At 45.9% G+C, this 25,355-nt stretch overlaps 1 protein-coding gene across 1 annotated transcript in view; it reads left to right on the forward strand.

Annotated features, from left to right (window-relative positions):
- Window positions 1-25,355, forward strand: part of LOC119386441 (sorting nexin-4) — a 188,640-nt gene that overhangs the window by 25,217 nt on the left and 138,068 nt on the right. The window contains exon 3 of the mRNA XM_049413140.1: window positions 15,183-15,306. Within this exon, the coding sequence (XP_049269097.1) occupies window positions 15,183-15,306 (124 nt within the window). The remainder of the gene's footprint in view (window positions 1-15,182; window positions 15,307-25,355) is intronic.

Here is a 25,355-nt window from a genome sequence, read left to right on the forward strand (position 1 = left end):
ATAGTGCTACCAACATCAGTGAATGGTGCTTGTCGTATTCGTAGACTACCTGGGCGTATGTGGCCTACGTAGCCTAGTCTACAAAGCGGCTGTCCATCAATCTGGTATCATCCTCGGTCAGCATGAGGCCATCGCCCAGCCTCGTAAGAAATGAAGAGGACACTGCGTCGTTCAAGCGGACGAAGTGCACTTTACGGTGCGGTGATGTGGAGATCATATGCAACTTTCGCTAATGTATTCCTCCGGGGTCGAGCAATGCTTCAGTATAGAATCAGGAATACAAACGTAATGTTTATTAGACTGCTATAAAAGTGGAGCCAACACTGGAACCACAGACGTTTATCTGATATGACACCTCTATCGTAGGAGTACACGTCGTAGGAGTATCATGCGGTGTTTATTGCTTTCTTGTAAAATTAGATAGCAAGCACCACAACCACGATTGACATTGCACGGATATTACGCCTGCGTAGGCAGCTTTTCCAAACCAGTTGGTAGACGTGGCGTGGCTCAGTGGTAGAATGCCTGATTACCACGCAGAATGCTTGGGTTCGATTCCTGCTGGGATCCTAATTTTCATTCTTTCCATTCGTCGAGTCAACGCTGCCGATGTTCGGTTTCCTTAACGTTCTAGCATTTAAGTTACCATTGTCTGTTCTCGCCGTTCCTGGGTAGATATAAACTGTCAATCACCTGTGGCGCATACCCGTACACCTCGGCCCGTGGTAAACGGGTATGTGCCACACGTGTCTAGTGGAAAGGGTTTGACGACGTACGCGACAGGATTTTCACGTTATTCATGTCACGTCCCGACAATCATATTCGTCAAATCCTCTTACCCTCCCATGCCAATTTTGGTCTACACCAAGTTAAGGAGGCGATCATGAGAGCACCCAGACGTAGGCGGCTAGATAGATAGATAGATAGATTAGATAGATAGATAGATAGATAGATAGATAGATAGATAGATATAGATAGATAGATAGATAGATATAGATAGATAGATAGATAGATAGATAGATAGATAGATAGATAGATAGATAGAAAGAAAGAAAGAAAGAAAGAAAGAAAGAAAGAAATGCTCAAAGTGCCAGAGGTTCGCTAAGAAATGCTTCGCATTTAATAAGAACTCTCAGCATGCAGGTACGCCTGTGAAATATAAGTGCAGGTTGTATGTGTTGATCAAGAAAAGCAATAATAACTGAAATGAGAGCATTGGACGCCTAAATCCCTTACATTGTTAGTAAAGCATGGAAACCGGCACAAACAATCCGCTCCATTTGATACAAAAATGACACAGCGAACAAATGAGGGACACACGAAGAAATGTGGTGCAGCACGAAAGAGAGATCATCAAACTGCCACCGGACGGGGGAGTGTTCTCTCCAAGTGCAGTGGCTGCTCGCACCACCTGGCCCTCTAGTATGGGGCATGCGTCGATCTGTTACTATGCCACCAAAGTGCATGCGTCGATCTGCTATTATGCAGTGGAACGCGTGTGGCTGGCGTGGTCGCCTTTCAGTTCTTCGACAGCGTCTACTCAAATATCGATTTCCATTTGTGCTTATCTACGAGCCGAACATTACATCGTCCTTCCAACTATCAGGGTATTTGCAACTTTGGTTACACCAAGCCATATCCAGAAGCAAAGTTCTGTTGTTCATACGTTGCGACACGGTGTACACGCAGCATATTGTTGCAGCACATGCTTCCAATGAATACATATGCATGACCATGAAACATAAGCAACGCGTGTTTTCAATCATAGGAGGCTACATACCACTGAAATAGAGATTTGACTGCAGGTACCCGAGTTCTTTTGTTGAAAGCTGCCTGGGACCACATATACTTATCGGACACTTCCATGCACATCACCTGTTTTGGGGAGGCGTTACGACGAATAGATGGGGGGAGCAGCTCGTTAACTTCATACATGACGAAGGCCTAACAACGACTAATGATGGTTCGCCCACATTTCTACGAGGCCCAACATACAGTAGCTCCTTTTACTTTGCACGTATCCAGAAGCATTCTGCCATCAACAACCTGGCGCACAGATCTAGAGACGCATAGTAGCGACCACATACCAACCTACGTACAACTGAAATGGTTCCTCAAAGCCTCTCCTCCTTGTATTCGATCACCTAACTGGCGAGATTTTAAGACATCGGTTGAAAACGCTTGCTCAAACCAATCTATGCCACCAGACCTCAAATGTATCATAACCTCAGCTCTTCAAGACACGATGAAATGCATAAGCCTATTGGTACCCAGAACCTCTGTTGACACTGAATATAAAAACTGCTTGCTGTACGTCACTGCGCAGAGAGGAAGCACAGAAGAACAAAATCTGTTTCAGACCTTAGGACATGTGGCCAAGCTCAACGACATGTATGTTGACATCTTGACAAATTGGACTCTACATGCCGGAGAGGATTTTGTACTTCCCTGGATCCTCGAAAGCCACATTGTAAAATATGGCAAATACTGCGCAACCTACAATTTCCCCCTCATGAAAAGTACCAAGTACGAGCTCTGGCGGTTGTGCAACATAGGAGCGAAGTAGACGTTGTGGAGGACTACTGCAAAATTATTGTGGCTGGAGCAAGAGCACTGCACGGGCCGTTTTTCCTGGCCCGGGCCTGGCCTGGCCCGAAAACGCCATGCTCCTGCCCGCCCGAGCCTGGCCCGGTGTTCTTAAATGTGGCCCATACCCGACACGGGCCCTAAAGGTTTGGGCCCGGCCCGGCCCGGCCCGTTTCAGCTAGTTATGCCTTGAGCATAAAGGAGGCACTGTCCAACCTTCGGTTATTTTGAAGATACCTGCCACACACAAGATATTTTCTAGAGATTGTTTTAGGAACTTCTTTCAGTGTCACGACTTTCACTGGTACTGTGTGTACTTTCAGTTAATTACGCTCGTAACGCTCTTGTGAAATAATTGCAGGGCAATATAAAATATAATTGGAGTCATAGCTGGCTGTTTCATGTACACACGCAATGCTAACCACGCAATCTTATTTTTGCATTTCAAAGAACGACTACAAAATATAATACCTCCATAAAGTGGAAAAACAAACATGGTAGACATTTTTAGTTTGAGTCTACATCAATTGCATATGAGCTAGGGCTGTTGAGTAAAAGTAGCAAGTCTCCTGCAAACTTCATCTATTGCACAATACAATGAAAAGACGTGATCTAGCTGCTTCTGGGAGGGATACACCAGCCTGGGCAGTGTTACATAAATTAAAGCTGTCGTGTTGACTCCTCGACAGGCAACTGCACCCAACGTACACTACGTTTTCGTGTTCAAAACAAGAAGGTTCTTTGTCCAACCCTTCTTCCCCGAGTCGCTCCACATCTTTCACTTAAATTGCACAAAAAACAGCTCCTGAGATATTAATGACTCACAAGTCGCGTTGACCAATCTACGGAGTCGCGTAGGCAGAAACAGGCGCGGCGGCATGCGAGCGTAGCTGCATACTCGAAATGTTTCCCTAGGTACAAATGCGCACATCTTATATACACTAATCTGGAAAGTTTACCGTTGCTTTTCTTACACGGTACCCAAGAACGTCTTTTACTCACTATAATGGTGGAAACTTATATTAGGCATTTCTTGAAATTATGTGTAGCATACCGATGGAGCAAAATTGTAGACGTCTTGTACTGTGCAATTTCTGTGCACGCCAATGCACTCCAGGTGGTTTAATTTACCCGGAGCCCTCAACGATGGTGTCTTATATAGCCCGGGTCGCTTCGGGAAGCTAAACCCCACAAAACAACAAAAACAAAGCCAAACAATGCACACATGCAATTATACAGATACGTATGAGACCCGGGCCTAATAGGGGCCTGGCTCAGGCCCGAAGATGACTGGCCCGAGTCCAGCCCGGGCCCGATTTAACAATCCCTTACCCGGCCCGCGGACCGGGCTGGGCTTGGGCTTTTGGACCAGCCCGGGCCCGTGCAGTGCTGTAGCTGGAGCTACTGGTATTTCCTCAACAAACGACCGACAAGCCCTGCCAGCCTTTGATGACCGTCTTGATGCTCACAATGCAAGGATGGACATCTTGTGAGCTTCGTGCAACCACAATTATGGGGGCATTTTTTTGTTTTCGCTGAGTGACTGTGGCGAAAAAAACGTTTAAAAAGGCAATGTATTCAGAGACTATGCCGCTGCCGGGAATTTACACCAGAAGAGAAGTGGAATACGTTACGTTTCTGTAACAGCAATTCTGTGCTTGCCTGGTTCACCAGGTGGCCCCACCTACGGACCTCTCACATTTACAGCTACGGTGACTCGGTATGCTAAAGCAAAGAAGTGTGCGAACGAACTAGACTTCTCTGATGTCGATTTCTTAGGTTCGCATGGCGATGCGAAGCACTTTGCAAAATGCGAGCAAGTTTGGCTATTTGGGCAACAAGCTCTGAAAAGTGTAGTTTGCAGCCGATGCTCACTTTGCTTGCCTCGTGCAGCAGAGCTATGGGTCACTGCTCATTGCACGTCACTCTAATGTGGTCTGACCTCACTAAAACTTTTGTGACACTTCCTACACAGTGACATTGGTGTCAGTTGCGCTAGCGATAGCTCTCAATCGTGAAAATGAGCGTAACGCTTGCTGTGTCCAACACTTCGTGCAGAGTTTCCTTGCGTACAGGGGAAGCCTACAGCAGGCTTTTTATAGCCTCAAAATTTGGTGTCACCAGCCCTTTAACAAGAAGTTTATTATGACATACTGTGTAAATTTCTTGTGTCTCGGCACGTTCAGGTTTCCAGTGAACTAGAGACTGTCTGGGTCATTGTTAAAATAAAACAACAGCATATAGTTATCGGACTTTGTTATCGGCCACCCACGTTTTCCGACAGCTTTGTGACCGCACTCATGTAACTAACATGATTACTTCACGCTACCCTTCGCTACCTTTGTTTCTGCTCAGTGATTTTAACATTCCTAATGTAACATAAAAGTGTGATCCGCCCAGCATGAATCCTTCATCCATGCTTCACAACTTTTCAAAGAACCCACCAGAACAACATTTTTTGCTGCCAGTACCCTCGATTTAGTATCTTGCTTATGATGTAACTGTATTACCAGGCTTGAGTGCTCATTCCGTCGTAACTTTCCAACTCAAACTGTCACGGCCTAAATACAAAAAGAAATGTAAAATCATTCACGACATCAATTTTGATGCAATAAACAGTGAACTGTGAGATTTTCCTGACACGTTTCTGGTCAATTTTGACTGTCGTGGCGTTAAAAGCAACTGGCATTTATTTGTGAACGAGGCTAGAACCTTACTTGACAAGTATGCACCGATTCGCTCAATAACCTCAAACAAAACGGTACCATGCTTACCAATCACATAAAATGCTTGTTAAATAAAAAGAAATGTCTCTACAGATCAGCAAAACATTGTCCTTGTTCCAGTCATTTGAACGCGCGTTAATTAGTTTCAGATGAATATATCACTGTACTTGGCAGCGTAAAAGAAAACTTTTCAAACACCTTCCATGCTTCAAACTAAAAAATTAATCCAAGAGACAATAACGCTGTAAGCCTCACGCAGGAAACACTATACTCTCTGAACAGTGCGCATCTGTCCTTAATGATTTCCAATTTTTATCATTGACAAGTGTTTTACCACCGATGCATCCGTTCCTAATAGATCTGAGTGGCGTAGAGTGCCTAATCAATAAATTAAAGCTTTTTTCTCCCCTGGTTGCGACGCAATTAGCCCAAAGTTTCTGAAAAGCACAAGTGTTTACAGTTCTATCATACTAACCAAAATCTTTCGACAATCACTTGACACTGGTTCTGTCCCGCCGAATGGAAGATAAGGAAGGTGATTACACCAGAGGAGGTCGTGGATTCCGCTTCATAAATGAGGTAACAAGCACTCGCTGTTTAATTACCGCCCCATTTCACTCATTCCATGTCCACTTCTCGAGCATATATTATTTTCTAATCTTGCTAACTATCTTGAATCTAACTCCTTTTTCACGCATTCTCAGCACGGCTTTCGCAAATCTTATTCTTGCAGAACACAAATAACATCATTGACAGACCATTTGCATGCCATTCTTTTGCAGATTGCATATTTCTAAATTTCTCTAAAGCATTTGATGAAGTCTCTCATAATCTACTATTGTACAAATTATGCCAGCTTAGCATAGACCCCCAACTTCTGTCTAGACGTTCTCAGTGTGTTTCTGCTAACAACTTTGACTCACCCTCCACTCTGGTTTGCGTTCCACAAGGCTCTGTTCGAGGGCTGCTTTTATTTCCAATTTATATTAATGACTTACCTTCCTGTGTTTTGTCTAATATTCATCTTTTTGTTGATGACCGCGCAATATTTAGAGAAAAAAAATTCGGCAGATCCCACGCACCGTGGGAGTCGATGTTACGCGAAGCATGCGCGGGATGGTGACTGCGGCGTAATTTTTCACATTGAGCGAAACGTTAAAGAATGACGCTAGAGAAATGTGGAAGTGGTAACGAACACTTATATGTTGATGAGTCGCATATGCATTATATAAGCAGTTGTTTACAGTTGTGTAACGATGCCAACAGCAACATGGGTGTTACCATCACCAGACGCGGTTAGCTGATATGTAGTGCTTATATTCTTCAATACTGGATAGCGCGAATTCGGACAGGACAAAGAAGGAACACAGATGCACAGGACAGGCGTTACTCGCAACTAAGCTTCATTCAGTAAAGTTCCCCTAGATATACACACAGCCAAGTGGCACACGCAGGCGCACTGCACGTACGTTACAGTCACAGTTGCAGTTGGGTTACAGTCGTTATGCTTATACTTATCTGTTATGACGGGGGCGCACGCACGTTTCACCAACCCGTATGTGTAGAAGTGATTCTTGACAGTTCTTGAACAAGGTCATCATCACGGTGATCAGTGAGCACCAGCAGCACGACCGGACTTGTTAATCGGATCCGTTCGTGATCGCGGCTACGACGGGTATAAGTGCGATGAAGTGCGAGGTATATATAGCACAGCTGTTGGAAACCCAGGATGCCTCTTACGATGAAATGATCTATGACGCCTCTTGTCCTGCACGTGGCAGCGAGGTCTTTTATTGCCCTGTCCACATTCAAGCCGTCTTTCACGCAGTATAAAGACCAGTCGTTGTTGGTCTTGATAACTCAATCTGGAATTCACCGATAATGATGAGCGGCCTGGTTCTCTCGGCAGATTTATTGTAGGAAGCATTGACCAAGGTTTTTGCGTAATCGACGTGGTCCACGTTGCGGGCCACGTGATTGAGTGCATGGTAGTTTCCTTATGTCCACCACGGTAGTGTAGCGGTTACGGTGCTCGGCTGCGGACCCGAAGGTCGCGGGTTCGATCCCGGCCGCGGCGGTCGCATTTCGATGGATGCAGAATGCTAGATGCCCGTGTACTGTGCGATCTCGGTGCACGTTAAAGAATACCAGATGGTCAAAATAAAGCCACTACAATTATTATTATTATTATCACTTCCCTTGCGTGTCTATGTGTGTGTTCGCGTTCACTGTGTTGGTTGAGACTTTGTATCACCTGTGGCACATACCCGCATAACATAAACTCTGGTATGCGGGTATGTGCCACACGTGACTGAGAGAAAGGGTTTCATGACGTACGCGACATGTATTTTGCATTATTCATGTCATGACCAGTGAATCGTGTTCACCATACACTGATCCCCTGCTCTGCCAATTTTGGTACATTAGAAGTTATGGAGACAACCAGGAGAGCGCCCAGACATAGGCGGCTAGATAGATAGATAGATAGGTAGGTAGGTAGGTAGGTAGGTAGGTAGGTGGGTGGGTGGGTGGGTGGGTGGGTCGGTCGGTCGGTCCAAAGTGTCTGAGATTCGCTAAATGCTTCGCATTTAATAACTTGTAACGATGATGCAGCCATTCTCCAATCTGACCTTAACGCTATCAGCGCATCGTGTAACACATGGCGGATGGAACTAAACATAACCAAATGCAAAGCAATGCGCATTACAGGCGTACTAACAGTCTGCCAGCCTATAATATCGCTAACACCCCTCTAGATTGTGTTCCATCTTATAAATATTTTGGTGTCCACATTCCATTCGACCTTACCTGGAACACGCACATTGCATATCTAACAAGCAAATCTAACAGATCACTGGGCTATCTCGGAGGAAATTTTTCACGTGTGCCTCAGTCCCTCGCACTAATTCTCTACAAAACACTTATTTGGCCTAAACTTGATTATGCAGCCTCAGTTTGGGACCCCAGTCAGCACAAATTAATTTATTTAATAGAAAAGATTCAAAATAATTCTGCACGATTAATTTTATCTGACTATAACTGGACTGCTGGCATCAGTTTAATGAAGACTAATGTAGAATTACCATCCTTAGCTTCGCGACGTAAACACGCCTGCCTCCCTTTTTTTCATAGGCGATATCATCACCCTGTTTCACGACACAAACTCCTTTCGGCACCACATTATACACATCATCTCGCATTGATCACCCATTCCTTCACTCATTTGTGCCACACAGATAGTGATGCAAATGTTGTCTCCATCAAGGATCTATTTCTAAGCTTTTTCTTTGTTTTAACTGAGCACCATCATTGATACTTATATCAGGTGTCTATCTTCATTGACATACTGGATTTCGCACTTCAGTTAATAATTAACATATCATGTATTGTGTTTTGTTTTTGTGCCGTTAGCATTATTTATTTATTTATTTATTTATTTAGCAATACTGTCAGTCCCGTCAGGGATTTTTACAGGAGTGTGTTGAAAAGTGTCTACAAACATTATATGTTCACATAATTATACAATTGTATAGGTAGGATTACAAAAAAATCATGGTACAAAATGATAACGATAATAGACCTACATTAACAAGTGCAGATGTCTCAGTCACATGTGCACACACTGAAAAAAAAAAACACGAAAATGAAAGAAAAAGGTAAGCATGCAACATACAAAGTTGGTACCGACTTCCACATTTTTAGATCACAAATTTAAAATATACTGGAAAGGAGGACAGTGATCAGTACAATCATGATAGCATCGCTATCGTGTAGCTGACAGAACGGTTTGTTGTCTAAAGTGTAAGTACTTGGAATCTTTTTGAACTTTATCTATCAATTATTGTGAATTTCCTTTTTTTTAACTTTCCGCTGATACTGTATAATTTCTTGTGACCTGTTCCTGAGTTATTTCCGATTTTGTGTATTTTTTTTTTCGCCCAGTCCGCTCTGTAATAGCCATTGGCTCTGAGGGCATTCTAAATAAATGAATAAATAAATAAATTAATAAATATATATCAAGATTATGTTCAAGGGATTAACTTTCAATTAAATGGCTTTTATTCAGCATGCTTCGAGCGTTGAAGTTTATGATATATTAAAGTCAACTGGTTTGGGGCCTTTCAGGTCATTGGTGGTCGGGTTTAGCAGATACTTACGCAAATACGAATAACGCAAAATACCTGTCGCGTACGGCGTGAAACCCTTTTTCTCAGTCACGTGTGGCACATAACCAGAAGCCAGAGTTAAAGGGACACTAAAGGCAAATATTAAGTCAACGTTTATTGTTCAAATAGCGGTCCAGAAACCTCGTAGTGCTACTTTTATGCCAAGGTAGTGCTTATTTTGAAACAAAATCACGTTTTAGTGGTCCGCGTCGCGTTAGCGCACTTCAAATCACCCGCCTGAAATCCGACTTTCATACGTCACTGTTGCCGTGCCCAACGTTGCCCGCCTTTACTGCGCGGCCGCCGACGCCTATAGCAGCAGAGCGAAAGTAGCGGGACCCACAGCAGCAACAACAGCCATCGATGCCATCGAAGCTTGCCGCAATCGCCGCAATGGATGTGGACGGAGAACTTGACGACGAGACATTGGCTCACGACGCTGGGCTCCAATTCAGCGACTTGAGCCCCGATGAACGCGGCATGCTGCTGAGGGCTCGTAGTGCCGGCGTCGTTGCATGCGGCATTTTGTCGAACTTTCTGTCAGAGCGACTTTCACGAGCGCGCAAAAGACACGCGGCAGTACGCGATCCCGAAAATACCACTGAGACGCGACCGCGTGAGTGAAGCAGGTCGCCGGGCGAAGCGCAGTTCGGTGAAAACGGAACCTTTGAATCACGCGCGCCGTTCTCCATGGCAACGCCACAGAGGTTCTTTTTTCCATGAATCAAACGGAAACGAACAAACAGCATTTTATTACGTCTTTTGATGCACGGAAGGTTCTTTTTTAATTGCTGCTAGTTTGATTACTAGTGATTTATTGTAGGCAGACTCTCATGCGTCATCGGGATCACTTCGAAAATGTCCCACTCGTGGCGCTCATCATGTGATACATTTAGCTTAATTTCTCGGTAAGTAGGGCACTGCTGTTGATAATACTGCCGTTTTAGAAGTTGTCATACATTGAGCTTTCACTCTGACATAAATTGTTATTTGCCTTTAGTGTCCCTTTAATGCTATGCCGGTATGTGCCACAGGTGACAGAGTCTCAACCAACAGTAACTGCGAACACACACATTATCACGCAAGGAAAGTGTTAATAATGATAATTGTTGGGGCCTTATGTCCCAAAACCACGATACGGTTATGAGAGACACCTTAGCGAAGGGCTCCGGAAATTTTGAGCGTCGGGTATTCTTTAACGTGTAACGCGATCGCACAGAACACAGGCATCTAGCATTTGGCCTCATCGAAATGCGACCACCGCGGCCGGGATCGAACCCGAGACCTTCGGGTCAGCAGCCGAGCACCTTAACCACAACACCACCGCGGCGCACGCAAGAAAAGTGAGGAAACTGAAGACAGAACACCCCTGGAAGACGCTCAACTACCACCCATTCGTCCACATGGTCCGCAACATGCACCGTGTGGATTACGCAAAAAGCGGCGTCAATGCTTCCTACAATAAATATGCGGAGAGTACCAGGCCTCTCATCATTACCGGTGACTTCAACATTGATCTATCAAGACCCAACAACGCTTGGTCCTTATACTGCGTGAAACACGGATTGGATGTGGAGAGGGCATCAGAAAACCTCGCTGCCACGTCCACGACAGGAGGCATCATAGATCATTTCATCGTAAGAGGCATCCAGGATTTCCACCAGCTGCACTATACCTCGCACTACACTCCTCATAGCCGCTGTCACGAACGGATCCGATTAACAAGTCCCGTCCAGCTGCTGGTGCTGACTGATCACGGTGATGATGACCTTGTTCAAGAACTGTCAAGAAACCCTTCTAAACATACACACGGGTTCGTGAAACGTGCGTGCGTTCTCCATCATAAAGGAAAAATATAAACATAACAAATGTAACTGGCTGTAACGTACGAGCAGTGTGCCTGCGCATGCCACTCGGCCGTGTATTTATATAGGGGAGCTTTCCTGAATAAAGCTTAGTTGCGAGTAATGCCTGTCCTGTGCATCTGTGTTCCTTCTTTGTCATTTTCGGATTCGCGCTATCCGGCATTGAACAATATAAGCACTGCATATCAGCTTACCGCATCTGGCGTTGGTAACACCCATGTTGCTCTTGCCATCGTTATGCAACTGTGAACAACTGGTTATATAATACATATGCGACTCTTCAACATATGAGCGTGTGTATACTACTTCCATATTTCTCTAGCGTCACTCCGTAATGGTTTGCTCAATATGAAAAATTACGCCACAGTCACCATCTCGCGCATGCTTCACATAACATTGATTCCCACGGTACGTGGGATCTGCCGAATTTTTTTCAGGAAGTTTCTTTCCCAGTCTATGGATCCTTTCTATAGAATTCAGTTTCTGATTAGGAATGGTTCCAAATATGTTGCAATTTATTTTTCTCACTAAGTCATCCTAATTCTCAGGGCCTTCTCCTTTTACTGCTCTAATAATATTCTAAGTCGTCAACCTTTCTACTGACCACTCAAGCTAGCATCACTCCTCTCAATTTCCTTCTCAAGTTTTTCAGTCTGCCATCCACTTTATGGGTGATAACCTGTTCTGCACGTGAAGAATCATAGTTGATTCAGATGAGGCCTGTTTGCAAAATTTTAGACAGGATTGATTTTTGCGTTTCAAGTAGTTCCTTAAACGTTGCATCCGTAATAGGTTCAGGGTTTTCCTCGACATCTCCTGACAGTGAAAGCAACAGATCTTCCAGTGCAAAACAGTCACCTATGCAGTTTATAATATAATAATAATATCATTTTCTTGAAATAATTCTCACGAGAGGTAATTCTTGTTATGGAATTCTTAAGGGGTGCAGTCATTGACCTGAAATCGATAGCACTATCAACAGATCAAGCGATACCAACGGGTGCCTTGGATGTTCTAAAAGATCAAGTGCCCATTGTGCCTTCCTTTAGCGTCATCATTTCTCTCAGCACCAAAACACCTGCAGACTTGGAAGGTGTCATCAAAGGCAACAACAGCTGCTGCGTGACCATGAGATGTGTGTCGCGAAAGCACAGCCAAGCTGCATGGAGGGAAATCTAAGACGATACTGACGAAATTCAGCCACAAGAACAGACACATCAATAGAGGCCCGACGGTTGCCTTCATAATGGAATTGTGGATGTCGGCAACGCTTCTGCCCTCTGATTCTACCGTACCTGCTTCAACTATCCAAGTTCCTGGGCCAGCTTTGAAACGTCCTCCCAGCTATCAGCAAGAACGGCTCAAGTGCCTGCTCCTGCAGTACAAGGACTGCTTCCTGCCATCATCAAGAGTTGGACAAACTCCTTATTTTAGGCATCGCATTATAACAAAAGAATGGGCCCGGTCACTCCAGCACAGCCTTGAGAATACAAGGCCATAAATGACAAGGTGATGAACTGCTGTGCAACGAAATCGTACAGCTGTTCGAGGGTCGATAGGCACGTTCCATAGCATGAGCGAAGAAGAATCCCTGCCTTTCTGTGTCAGTTCTCATCATTTGAATAAAATAATGGAGGAGGACATAAGCCCTGTGCCACATAGACATGTGGGACCGGCTTTGTAATGCAAGGCATTCGTCATCGGTATTCTTGAAGACAGGCTACTGGCTACTGTTGACATATTCAAGTCAACAAGAACCACAGTTATTGCTCCAGAGTTTTAAGGTTTGAGCTTTACTCGGCACCTGCAGCATGAAAGTGAGAGTCCATACCCCATGCTGGCCTTACCTGCTATGAATGAGAATCTTGCCTTGAAATTGCAGCATTCTGGCTGCAGTGTAGTTTGCAAAGGATTACTAGGAATGCTAGGCTGATTATACAGGTTTTTACAGCATCAGGGCCCAAGACGCTCTTGGTGTGTAGGGCTTCCAGAAAGTTGTGTTAGCAGTTTTGTTTTGTGAGTTTCCCAACTGTGTTCTCTGTCTGTGAGCCAGCAAGTAGCATGTACAGACGGGTCCACTGTTAAAGGGAACACTTGCGTGCAGAGCATGTTCGGATTTTGCTCTCTTGCAAAAGCACAGTGCCTTAGATTTGCATGAGACTACTGGTGGTTGACAGTTGCGACTCCTTTTGACAGAACAGTGCCATGCACGAACGAAGTTTCCCCATCCACTTGCCGTTAAGGGGCCGGCAATATGAAGGGTGCTCATTCGAGTGTTCCCTCTAACAGTGGACCGTACTGTACACTCTTTCATACATTCACAGCTTGGCTCATCTCTTTTAATGAGTCACATAATGACACATGCTTGCTTTAATAAAACTTCAATGCACAAATTTCATAGGGCTCAATCTGACATATGTTACCAGTAATATTTACTGTGAACTGATAGTGAAAGTTTGAAGGTCATATCCATCTTCTGTGGGTGAGCTCTTTTGAAAAGCAAAGGAAAATGGCCCGCCAAGATGGCTGCACTTTTGGCTTCCAAAAACGTGCACCAGGGCATCCCCCATTTTGTTTTTTTTCCTTCTTGAGGTGTCACTCACACTGACCTCTCCTTATTTCATCTCATCTAAGTCTCACTGTTGTTCCTAGGATGGCTTCCTGTCTTGCAGTAAGCTTTTAGTTATTGAATAGCTGAAGGAGTCTGGAAGTAAGATTGTTTCTAGCAGCGATCCAGCTATAGATTGTACACACCTAGTGGGCTAGCAAGCAGAACCTCATGCTGGTGAGTGCCTTGGCATGGTCTTCTGACAGCCCCAGTGCTGAATCCCACTGGTTTGTATCGATCTTAACTTGCTGGAACCAAACGGAAAGCTACATGTCTGGGCTTTTGCTGATGTGGCCAGAGGACACAGGACCACTTCACATTGCCATATCATGGAATCTGCATTATGCCTGTGGATAAAAGGCGAATGTGCATTAGTGAGTTTCCAAACTGTGGCCAATGAAATAGCAATAATATTACTTCCTCTCACTTTTTTTTATATTTAGTATATTGGCTGCTATATTCTTAGTTTCAGCACAGAATAAACACTTAATTTTGAATTTACTCTGAGATGCCTCAAAGGGCTCTCAGGGTTTAATAGGGTTGAAAGCTGGGCTAGTAGGTGACTGATCATCATACCGTATGGTGAAGTAGTGCACTTTTGACGAGGACAAAGGGGGACTAGAAGGGCACAGCACTGGCTACACTGGCAACTAAATTTAGTATTTCAGAAACAATGCTTCATATATACATGCACCCACACACCCCTGAACTAACAAGAGCCAAAATTGGTGCCCACTCAAGTGATAGGAGAAAGCATGTATAGCTTAGACACTTCTATATATATATTTTATGTCTAAGCTACACATGCCTTGTCCTATTGCTTGATTGTGCACGAATTTTGTTCCTTGATGGGAATGCATTTGACAGTTCATTTCTGCGTCGCTCAGGGGTGTGTGGGTGCATGTATATACGAAGCACAGTTTCTGAAATACTAAATTTAGTTGCCAGTGTAGCCAGTGCTGTGTCCTTCTAGTCCCCCTTTGTCCTCGTCAAAAGTGCACTACTCCACCATACTGTAGGATGAGCAGGGTTGAACATTGTTAGTTACATGAAATATACATTTGCTGTCATTACTCGATTGTGTAACGCGCTTTCGTGATGATCACTTATCTGTGCCTCTCACAGAGCATCACGTCGCCCAAAGGATTGTGGGCTCTGAGAAGCCTCAATGTGTTGTCGATGTCGCCTTTGATGTCTGTGTCTTAATGACCTTTGTTCTTTGTGACTGTAGCATCCGGGAACCTAGGAAGACCCCGTATGTTGTATGGCGACGATACCGGGATTTTGAGTACCTGCACAGTCACCTGCAAGACAGGTACCGCTACGTTGTCATCCCTCCTCTGCCCGAGAAGAAGGTACCAGAGCGAGTATTCTTTTGGCATTTGTCAGTTAGAAAGCTCCCAGTTCATTAATAAATGATGTTTGTTTGGAAAGAAAATTCTCTTGGTATGTTGGGAGGGTCTACTTTCTTCTATTCAATTATTAAGGCCTTAAGTGTCTTGTAACATGACCCCTTGAGCAAAACATGACAGGCAAATTAAGTGGTGCAAAAAATCACATGACCTACATCACTAATGATTTCATGCTTTGACATCACTACTGACCTGAAGGTCGCAATATCGAATCCCGGTCGCGGCAGCCGCATTTTTGATGGAGGCGAAAATGCTTGAGGCCCTTGTACTTAGATTTAGGTGCATGTTAAAGAATCCCAGGTGGTGGAAATTTGCAGAGCCCTACACTACGGCGTCCCCCATTATCATATTGCTCTTCTGATCTACTGCCGAGTGCCTAGACTAATCTTTGTAACTGATGTTACTTGACTTATCTTTGTAAGCTGTTTTTGTAAATTCATCATCATTGCTGCCTTTTTTGTTTTTTGTTTTGTTCTTATTTCATTTTTATGCCCACCCCTCATGTAATGTCCTATTGGGACCCTTGAGGTATCAATAAAGAATGCCAGGCCTGCGCTGAAACCGCAGCACAGTCACAGCGAAAGCTGGAAGAGCGGCGTTTCTAGAGCCCGTTAAGCTCTCCTGGGGCTACAAGTACACTAGCAAGGTACCCACTACGCCATAAATCACAATTTTTATGAAGTTGGGAAGCACCTACTAAGATATTATTCGTCATTCTGCGGAGAAGCGAGACAGCAGCTACACGTCTGTAAGGCATTATGTGCACTTTGTTGACGCGACGACTGATGACAATGAAGAATTATGGCTCACTCCTTTGTAATGGGTTGGAATCTTTAAACGGCCCACCAGTTATGTAATTTGCATTGGGTGACGCCCGGTCGCTATTTCCCTCTCCCGTCATGCTGTATAACATACAGTAAAACCTCGGTAATTTGTACTCGGTTAATTGGGAATCCCGGATAATTTGTATTATTTGCGCGGTCCCAAATTTTTACATGTAAATTTAACCGGATAATTGGTGCGGCCAGTCTGCGACTTCCCGGTTAATTGGCACACTTGGCCGCGACTTCCAAGATATGCAAAGGGTGTTGCGAATCTCGGAGGCTGTAACTAAAACATGCATTTTTTTTTTTTTGATGTACGGATCTCGAAGGCCATGTTTTTTTTTTACCGGAAATACGTCGTAGACGCCATGTTTTAGCAATTGCCAGGCGGCGATGCGTGCGGTTGCGATCATGATCATCATCATCTCAACAGCGATGTTAGCCACTCTAGCGACAGGTGCAGGGTTACCAGATTGGGCTATTAATAGCCAAATTGGGCTACTTTTTGTTCGAGTTGGCGTCGAATTTTTATCTTTGGCTATGTGGCTATTTTTGGGCTACATTGCTATCGACTAGCCAAGAATCCCAAAAAGCTACAAAATGTAGATAACTTTAGTATCGAGGACCCTAAACGGCTTATGCACGCACGCTCTTGCGTTTGTTTGTACCTCCAGCCTTGCAAGTGCCGGGGACCCCCAGCAGCTGTACCCACGGAGAATACAAAGGAAAGCAGGAGAGTGCGTTCGCGATCGTCTGGGGGTCCCCGAGACCAAAAATCTCTAGTATGCACCTTCTCAACGAAGGCTCCCTGGCCGCCACCATAAGCCCCTTTGGGCTGTTGTTAACATGCGTGACCCCCCAAAAATGCAGTACCGAGGCGCGACGTCAGCTTTTGTACTCCCGTGCAGAAGCCAAGAAAGGTGGTGATCGTTCTCTCTGTTAAAAAGCTCTATACAGAGAACGCCGCCATCAAAGCATTCCAGTTTGTTGAACGATCTCAGCACCTATAAAAAAAAAATAGAGACGTAGCCCAAGAAAGGGCTTCACGTGTCGTCAGTTTGAAACCGTGTTGATGGCTCACGTTTTCTCTGCATTTTCTTGACTTCTAAAATGCCGAGCAAGCACCCCCCCCCCCTTTCCCCCCACCACACAGTGAAAGATAATAAAAAAGATGTGGAAAGGGCCCTCTTGCTCAGTCCCAGACCAAAATCCAAGATAACAGTTGAAGCGCCTCTAAGTAGAATGAACACCCGTGTTTCTTATGAAATGCTTTGTTGAACACGCATGCATTTACAGTTTTTACTGAATCGGAGGCTGTCCGTGTTGTGACTCTTGTCATAACACATTTCACGTTTTATGACAAGAGTGGAAAGACGTTCTTCAAATACCCCAACAATTTGCGACAACCCGGAATGCGACAACGAGACATCACACTGTACAAGTACTAAGAAATCGTGCACATATCTAAAGACTCTGAGGAACCGCTGCTGCAGGATTATATGTGGCGGAGAACAGGTTGAAAAAAAAAAAAAACGTCGAGAGGGAGGGAGGCGAGGGGGGAGGGGGTGGCGCTTGGTCAGTCATTGGCGCATATTTTGAAGTCTCCCGAAAAGGGGAAGGGGGCACATGGTTGTGAAGCTAGCAGTTCGCGTGACACGTGGGGAGCGCCCATCCGAAGGTTGCAGGTAGTTGCAGGTTCAGTGACCCTGCCGGTGGCAGTTTGCCATTTCGCCTACTTTCGTCCACTTAAATTTAATTGCGTTTCGGGTCTGAGGTTCTGAGGGGGCGAACGGACCCCCCCCCCCCCCCGCTTTCTTAGATACACCACTGAATGCGGGGCTTGTTTTTGTTGCAGTGCCTTTGCAGTGCCTCGGCCAGTGATCATGTCTAAATTTTTCGTGCGCTTCTCCACTTTCATCTCTTTTGTTGTATTCTCTATTTCATTTGAGTTTTTGTATATCTCTACTTTTTGTAAACCCTACCTATTTCTCCTCTTGTAAATATGCTTCGATATTTCATTGTGATTGCATTCATTTGTATGTTATCACGTCTCAATAAACTTTTTTCTAGATTCTGCAGCCATCGCTCAATCATTGTGGATTGAATAGCAAAAAAATATTACGCAATACAACGGATTCACGCATACATTTGCTGATTTTGGCTGTTTTTGGGCTACTTCAAATTTTCGCGTTGGGCTATGTTTGGGCTACCTCGGAGTCCAATTTGGCGGTTTGAGGCTCGCACCATCTGGCAACTCTGCTAGCGAAGTGAATGGGAGAGTATTTCGGCCGCGCGTTAAAAAAGTGCGGCCGGTGCGGCCCTCTGGCGGGGGTCTGGCCGTTGCCAGGCGAGCGAGACCGGCGAGACGGAGACGCGTAGACGCGGTGGCTCCGGCCATCGTATCGATAGTATGCGCTCCCCTTCTGCGGTAGTGTTATGTTATTTCGGCAGAGTAAAAAGCTGGGCTTGGTGTTCCCTGACTACTGTGCGATGGAGTTAGGAGAGGCCAGGATAGACGCACATCATTATCTTTGTTTATTGCTAGCGTGCATGCTTGTTCTTGACATCCGACCGTCAGTTCGTACGTGTTGCATATCGTGCTTTAATTGTGGTGTTAATTCTAATGCGGCCGGACTGCTCGCACTGAGCTTACAAGAGTGTCCCCTACCTCTAGGCCGCACACCTTGATTTAACAGCACTAACATTGTTTCATTTCGTTGTTGCTGCAAGTATAAATTCTGAGTGAACAATTAGCAGTACAAAAGCGTGCACTGTCGGCGCAGAGCATTACGACGTTCGGCGACGAGTATGGCGAGTACGAACAAGGTTCTGTCTTCGGGAGAAGAAGCGGCGCGGCGGGAAATATGATGGGAATTCGCTAGAGCATATGGGCCCAACGATGACGGGCCGACCCCGAGTTTCGAGTGAGAGAGGCGTGTCGCCGCAACTGCACGACAAAACTCGTCGGGAAGAGAGACGTCGGCCGCCCAGCAACGAAGGGAATCCGATCCTGACTTGCGAGTGGCCAAAGCAGGAGCTCACGGACCGTTTAGCGGCGTCATATTACCATCGCTGTATCGAGAGCTAAAATAGTACTTAGTAAAAAACGCACCCCAAAGCCAAGGAAAAGGCACCAGCTCCGCAGTTTCATCAGTCTTCGCGACGCCAAGTCAGTGAAGCTGTGCTAAATTTTACCCTTGAATGTTGCATTTGTGCGCTGTGACGTGCAGCTCATGCAGTCACTGCTTCATCGCAATGCCCATTGAATACGTTGTAATACCAAAGGAAGCATGGCACTGCCGCAGAACCCAACGACGGTCGGAGTGCCGCCGCGGCCGCGTCTTCGTCGTCTAGGCAACCGCGACCGCCGCGCGCGGAGCAGCTCTGTGTACCACGTGACTTTTTTAACGCGCGGCCGAAATACTCTCCCGAAGTGAATGTTTTGTGGAGTCTTTGTGCCATTTGGATGTCGGCTGGCGAGCATTGTGCGATTCGGTGCGACTGCTCCATTTGTCTCCTGTCTCCGCTTGAGTGTCTTCCCTGTGAATTAGTTGATTGAGGTGTGCTTGGAAGGAAGATGCCGAAGTACAAGAGCTTGTCCCTGCACGAAAAGGTGTGCTTAATTGAAGAGGCCAGCAAGTCGACGGCGTCGAAAACGGCTCTCGCCGAAAAGCACCACGTGCCTCTGTCAACGCTGTGCAACATCATCAAGAATAAGGAGAAAATTCTCGATGCTTACAGCAAGACGCACTCGTCAAAGCGCACACGAGTACGCCCGCCTACGTACGCCGACGTTGAAGCAGCTCTGATCGACTGGCTGCAGAAAGCCAACTCAGCACACCTTCCTGTGAATGGGACCATATTGCGTGAGAAGGCCAACCAGCTGGCGCTGCAACTTGGACATTCTGAGTTTAAATGCAGCAATGGATGGTTTTGCCGATTTAAGGAGCGCAACAACCTGACATTCGTGACTGTTTGTGGCGAGAGTGGCAGCGCGGATCAGTCTGTTGTCGACGGCTGGAAGCAGCACACCTTGGCTCCACTACTCGCCAAGTACGAAGCAGCAGATGTTTACAACCTTGATGAAGCTGCTCTGTTCTACAAAATGTTGCCTACGAAGACGTTCGCTTTGAAGGAGGCAGACATTAAGGGGCGGAAACAGAACAAAGATAGAATCACTGTTTTGTTTGGTGCAAGCATGTGCGGTGAGCACAAGCTGCCACTGCTTGTTATTGGGAAGACAGAAAAGCCTCGTTGTTTCAAAAATGCACGACTGCCATCCAAGGATGACCTGATCTATAAAAACAACAAGAAAGCTTGGATGACGGCTGCACTCTTTGAAGAATACGTGCGGCACCTTGACCGCAAGTTTGCGGCCGCAGGGCGCAGCGTTTTGTTCGTCGTCGATAATTGCCCAGCTCACGGCGACATTCAGAGCCTGCAGGCAATCAGGCTGGTCTTTCTACCCCCGAACACGACGTCGCTATCGCAGCCGATGGACCAGGGCGTCATACACCATACCAGGAAAATATATCGCTACAATCTGTTGAAGCGAATGCTCCTTTGCTATGACAACGGAAAGGAGTATAACATTGACCTCCTCGGTGGTATTTGCCTCATTGTTCACGCATAGAGGCAGGTGGAGGCCACCGTTATTCGACGGTGTTCTGAGCACGCCGGTTTTGTGAAAGAAGAGGCAACCTCCGCTGAGTTTGCTGTCACCGCTGTCACTTGCCCGTTTGATGAAGAAGGGGAGACTCTCTGCGCTCGATATGAGGCTTTGCACGCGGACGAGGAGTGCACTCCAATCAGATTCTCCGAGTACGCAAATGTCGAGTGCACAGTGCAGACGTGTTACGCCGACATCGACAGCGAGATAGCTGCGAGATCGACCGATTCGGCCTCTAATGTTGACAGCGATGACGAGCCCTCCCGAGCACCCCCTTTGGCGGATGTCATCGATGCCTTGAGTGTTGTGCGCAGCTTCGTCGAGTGCAACGGCGGCGAGGCTGAGATGCTGCGCCTCATTGACAGGCTGGAAAATATGACTTTCAGTGCTGGGAACTACCGAACGCGTCAGTCACGCATGGAGGAATTTTTCTCCAAGTAGGCTGACTTGCCACAATAAAGGTGTGACTTCCGTACATCACGTTTTCTGGCTGATTTCTTTGATTTCGCGTTGTTTCGGATAATTGGGAATCCCGCTTAATTGGGATATTTTTCTCGGTCCCGAGGCCTTCGAATTAACGAGGTTTTACTGTACGTTGACGTGGGAGAGAGACGGGGGGGGGGGGGGGGGAAGAACTTTACTGAGACCCCGAAGAAATGGATCATGCGCTTATGGGCTTCCTTGGCAACCAATACAAGTGCACTTACGAGGAACCCACTACGCTATAAATCATTGTAATTTTACTGAGACCCCGAGGAAGTGGATCATGCGCTTATGGGCTTCTTTGGCAACCAATGCAAGTGCACTTGCGAGGAACCCACTACACTATAAATCATCATAATTTCTGTGAAGTAGGGCAGCAGGCACTGTGCCATTTTTCGTCATTCTACGGAAAGCGTTGGTACCTGCTAAACGCATGTAAGGCATTATGTGCACTTTGTTGATGCTGTGCCTGATGACGATGAAGAATTATGGCAGAGCCCTTTGTAATGGGTTGGAAGCATTCAACAACCTACTCGTTGCGCAATTCACATTGTGTGACGCCTGGTTATAGAATTCACGTTGTGCGACGCTTGGTGCTTATTTTACTCTTCTACCACGCTATATTGCATGTGCTAATGTGGTTAAGCACCGGCATGGCTCGGAGGTTGAATACTGGGTTCCCACGCAGAGGGCCCAGGTTCGAACCCCGTTCCATCTTGGATATTTTTTCTTCCTTATTTCGCGCGACAGCGGTTACAGACACCGGCGGCGGTGGCGGCGGACAACTACGGCACCAAAAACGGCCGTTGAAATGATCTCATAACAGCTTTCGCTGTAAAACTTAGAATAACAGATAGCTGAGCTAGTTGGTAGGTATTAATGTTAAAAAGACACGACGTGCAAACATGGACACAAGAGAGAAGTCAAGAGAGTGAACAGTTATCTCTCATTATTATTACCTCTCATTGACAGGTATCGCCTCTTGCCTGGGAATGCACAGATAAATATTATGTCTACCTTCTTCTCCGCCGCTGTATGATTTTTTCAGTTGCTGGTGGCATTTGTGGTGTCTTGACTACTCTCTTGTGTCTGTGTTTGCACGCCCTGTCTTTTCAAAGGGCCCCAAAACAGCCTTTGAAAATACAAAATCGAGCGCGTTATTCTCTCTCGGCATTTCTTGTGTTTGTGGCGCACTTCGTAACGCCAGAACTGTGATTCACGTGACATCATTAGGGCACACACTCTTGATTGGTCCATATATGAGAAATATCAGTTGTGAATGGTCTCCCACCCTGTTTTACCATGCAGTCGCCTACACGTTCTTCCTTGTCTCGCGTGACTAATGTGCGCAATCAACTGATTTTGCTCCATTTTGTGCGTTTCCCACCGCGCAAGTGGAGATAACAGGGTGCAGCCGACAAGCGCAAAATCCTAAGAGGCTCCACGCTCATTGCTGACATTGTACGCATGCTTTATGAAAAAATATGTGACGAGGAGGAGATATCGCCTGCAAGAAGGGTAGTGAAGGCGAGAACAAAAAGAATGGAAAAGGCATCGGATTGGTTGATTCTTCCAACGGGCGAACTCTTTACAGTAGAGACGATGCAGCTCCCCAGAAAAAAGGCGAGCCCGCTTCCACAGTTTTTGCATATTTTTTTATTGCGATAACAGTTATATTGACACTGGAAAGGTCTTCACCGTCGCCGTCCAAATCCAAAAGTCTGAATCCATAACATCGCTCCGTGCATCGTACGTTGTACCTGCGAGTAAAAGCTCGCAAGCGCTGGCGAAGAACACGGCTGAAGCAGAGATGAAACAAGATGGCCACCTCCCCGTGTGCGAGTCCTGCCGTCGGTTGCTCCTCAACCGGAAAGGAAATGCCCCGGTCGTCTTTCGCTGGGTGAAGGAGCATGAAGAAATGCCGGGGCGCGCTGCCTGGCTTGAGCAACTGGGAGCTTTTACTATAAGGGCGCGCCATCTCGGCAGACAACAGTAAACGGCTCGTATACCATTCTATGCGCTGTGATCTCACCGTTTCGTGCTGTGACCGCTGATACGATAAACTACACGATAACCGCTTCTCTCCTGGGAGCGGCCGTATTCCCATACACCAGCGTTTTGTAGAATTACGTGAGATCGGACCAAAAAGAGTTAGCTGCTACATTACGGCATGCTCCTATCACAATCACTGCTTCGCCTTTTTGGTGAAACAGATTTTTTCCAAAATTCAAGGGACAAATTTCTCTCCCCACCAACTCTTGAGTATACCCACCCCCACCTCCCGCGCCACGCCACCGCCGATCTGATGAACCCCGCGTCGTTCACGCGCCGCAGCCGACAATTTTCGGACCGATGCACAGGTCTAGGCAGAGGGAGAGGAAGGCATAGGTTTCGATACCAGTGTATGTATGGGTTTCTGTTGTGGCCCCATTGGTAGCTCAACAAATCAAGGGGCTTGGACTTGAGTGTGGCTATGACTATTGCTTTTTCAGCATTGTAAAAATGCAAGGGTCTGTGTCTTCATGAGGACAGTCTGCTCACAGAGTCCATAGATCGGCCATAGATCGGCATGAGCTAAACAACTCGGGCCAGTCCTTGTGTGTTTGTCTGGAGAGCCACATCTGCTCTTAGTGATGCAAGCAAGGAAAAATTGTTGAACACGGAATGTACATGTTCCATTTGTGGGGGAGGCATTTGCTACCTTCACAAAGGTAGCTCTAGTTGACGCTGGGTGAACCCTGCCACAGTGGTCTAGCGGTTATGGCGCTCAACTGCTGACCCGAAGGTCGTGGGATCGAATCCTGGCCACGGAGGTTGCATTTTCTATGGAGGCGAAAATGTTTGAGGCCCATGCACTTAGATTTAGGTGCACATTAACGAGCCCCAGGTGGTCGAAATTTCTTGAGCCCTCCGTTACGGCGTCCCTCATAATCATATCGTGGTTTTGACACGTTAAACCTCAGATAATATTATTATTGTTATTGACGCTGGGTGGCTCTGGTTTGAAGCCAGCCATGTGCATACAAGTTCTGTAGCCAATGGCCGTTTTATGTCATTTGAACAGCAGTACTGATCTCCGGAGGTTGTGTGTGATGATGCACACAGGCAGTTTGTTTCCATGAAAAGGGTGATCTCTGAAGCTGCCTATCAAGCAACAATTGCAAGTGCTTTGTTGGGTACCTGAATAATCAAAAGTGAGCTGAACAGAAGGAAGTCTGGACATGTATACATAAGGAAGTCCCAAAATCTGAAATTTCACACGTCCTGTGTCAAATTTTTGTACTACATGAACATTTAGGCATTGTGAACCATGATGGGATTTACACAGTCAAATTTCGACTTTGGGACCTCCTTATGGATACTAAACACATGTAATATTCCTGTACTTCTATCAGTAAAATTCTGATTCTGTGCTGTGAAACAGAAGCCGATAAATTGCAATTCACTTGCCAAAACGTTTGCTACAGCAAGGTTCCCTGTTCAGCAATTTTTCATCACTTCCAGCTGCCATCTTCCCATGTGATGTTTGCACTTGGTAATTTAACTAATTTCAAGTGTCATGGGCTCAGCAGAAATTTGGTTAGTCCGAGTCAGACCATTTAAGTAGAGTTTTGGCAAGTTTGAGTCTAACTCAGGTTGAATAGAGTTTTGTAAAGTCAGTACAAGTGACCCGTAAACAAAGGACCTTATTATTTTTTTGCCTATGCTGCTGACAACAGTGGCATTGATTCACTTTGAAGTAGTTGTACGGAATTCAGTCACATAGTCTAACATGCTCTATAGTCGGATACAACTTAAGAAGTCCGGAGAGGCCCCGTCCAGACGACCGAAGCGCGACTGCCAATCACCTCAGTGACTAAAGAAATAGCCCTGCTCATGCACTCGACAGTGTACTCCAAAGGCCATCCAGCTCGTGATGTCAGTCTAGAGTGCGTGCCCATTGGTGCAGGCTTGTGTGCATCTGCCTCTGAGGAGGAAATGCCGCAGACTTCTCAAGTTGTATGCGACTATAGTTG

This window comes from Rhipicephalus sanguineus, chromosome 3 (assembly GCF_013339695.2).
Source record: "Rhipicephalus sanguineus isolate Rsan-2018 chromosome 3, BIME_Rsan_1.4, whole genome shotgun sequence".
Lineage (NCBI taxonomy): Eukaryota > Metazoa > Arthropoda > Arachnida > Ixodida > Ixodidae > Rhipicephalus > Rhipicephalus sanguineus.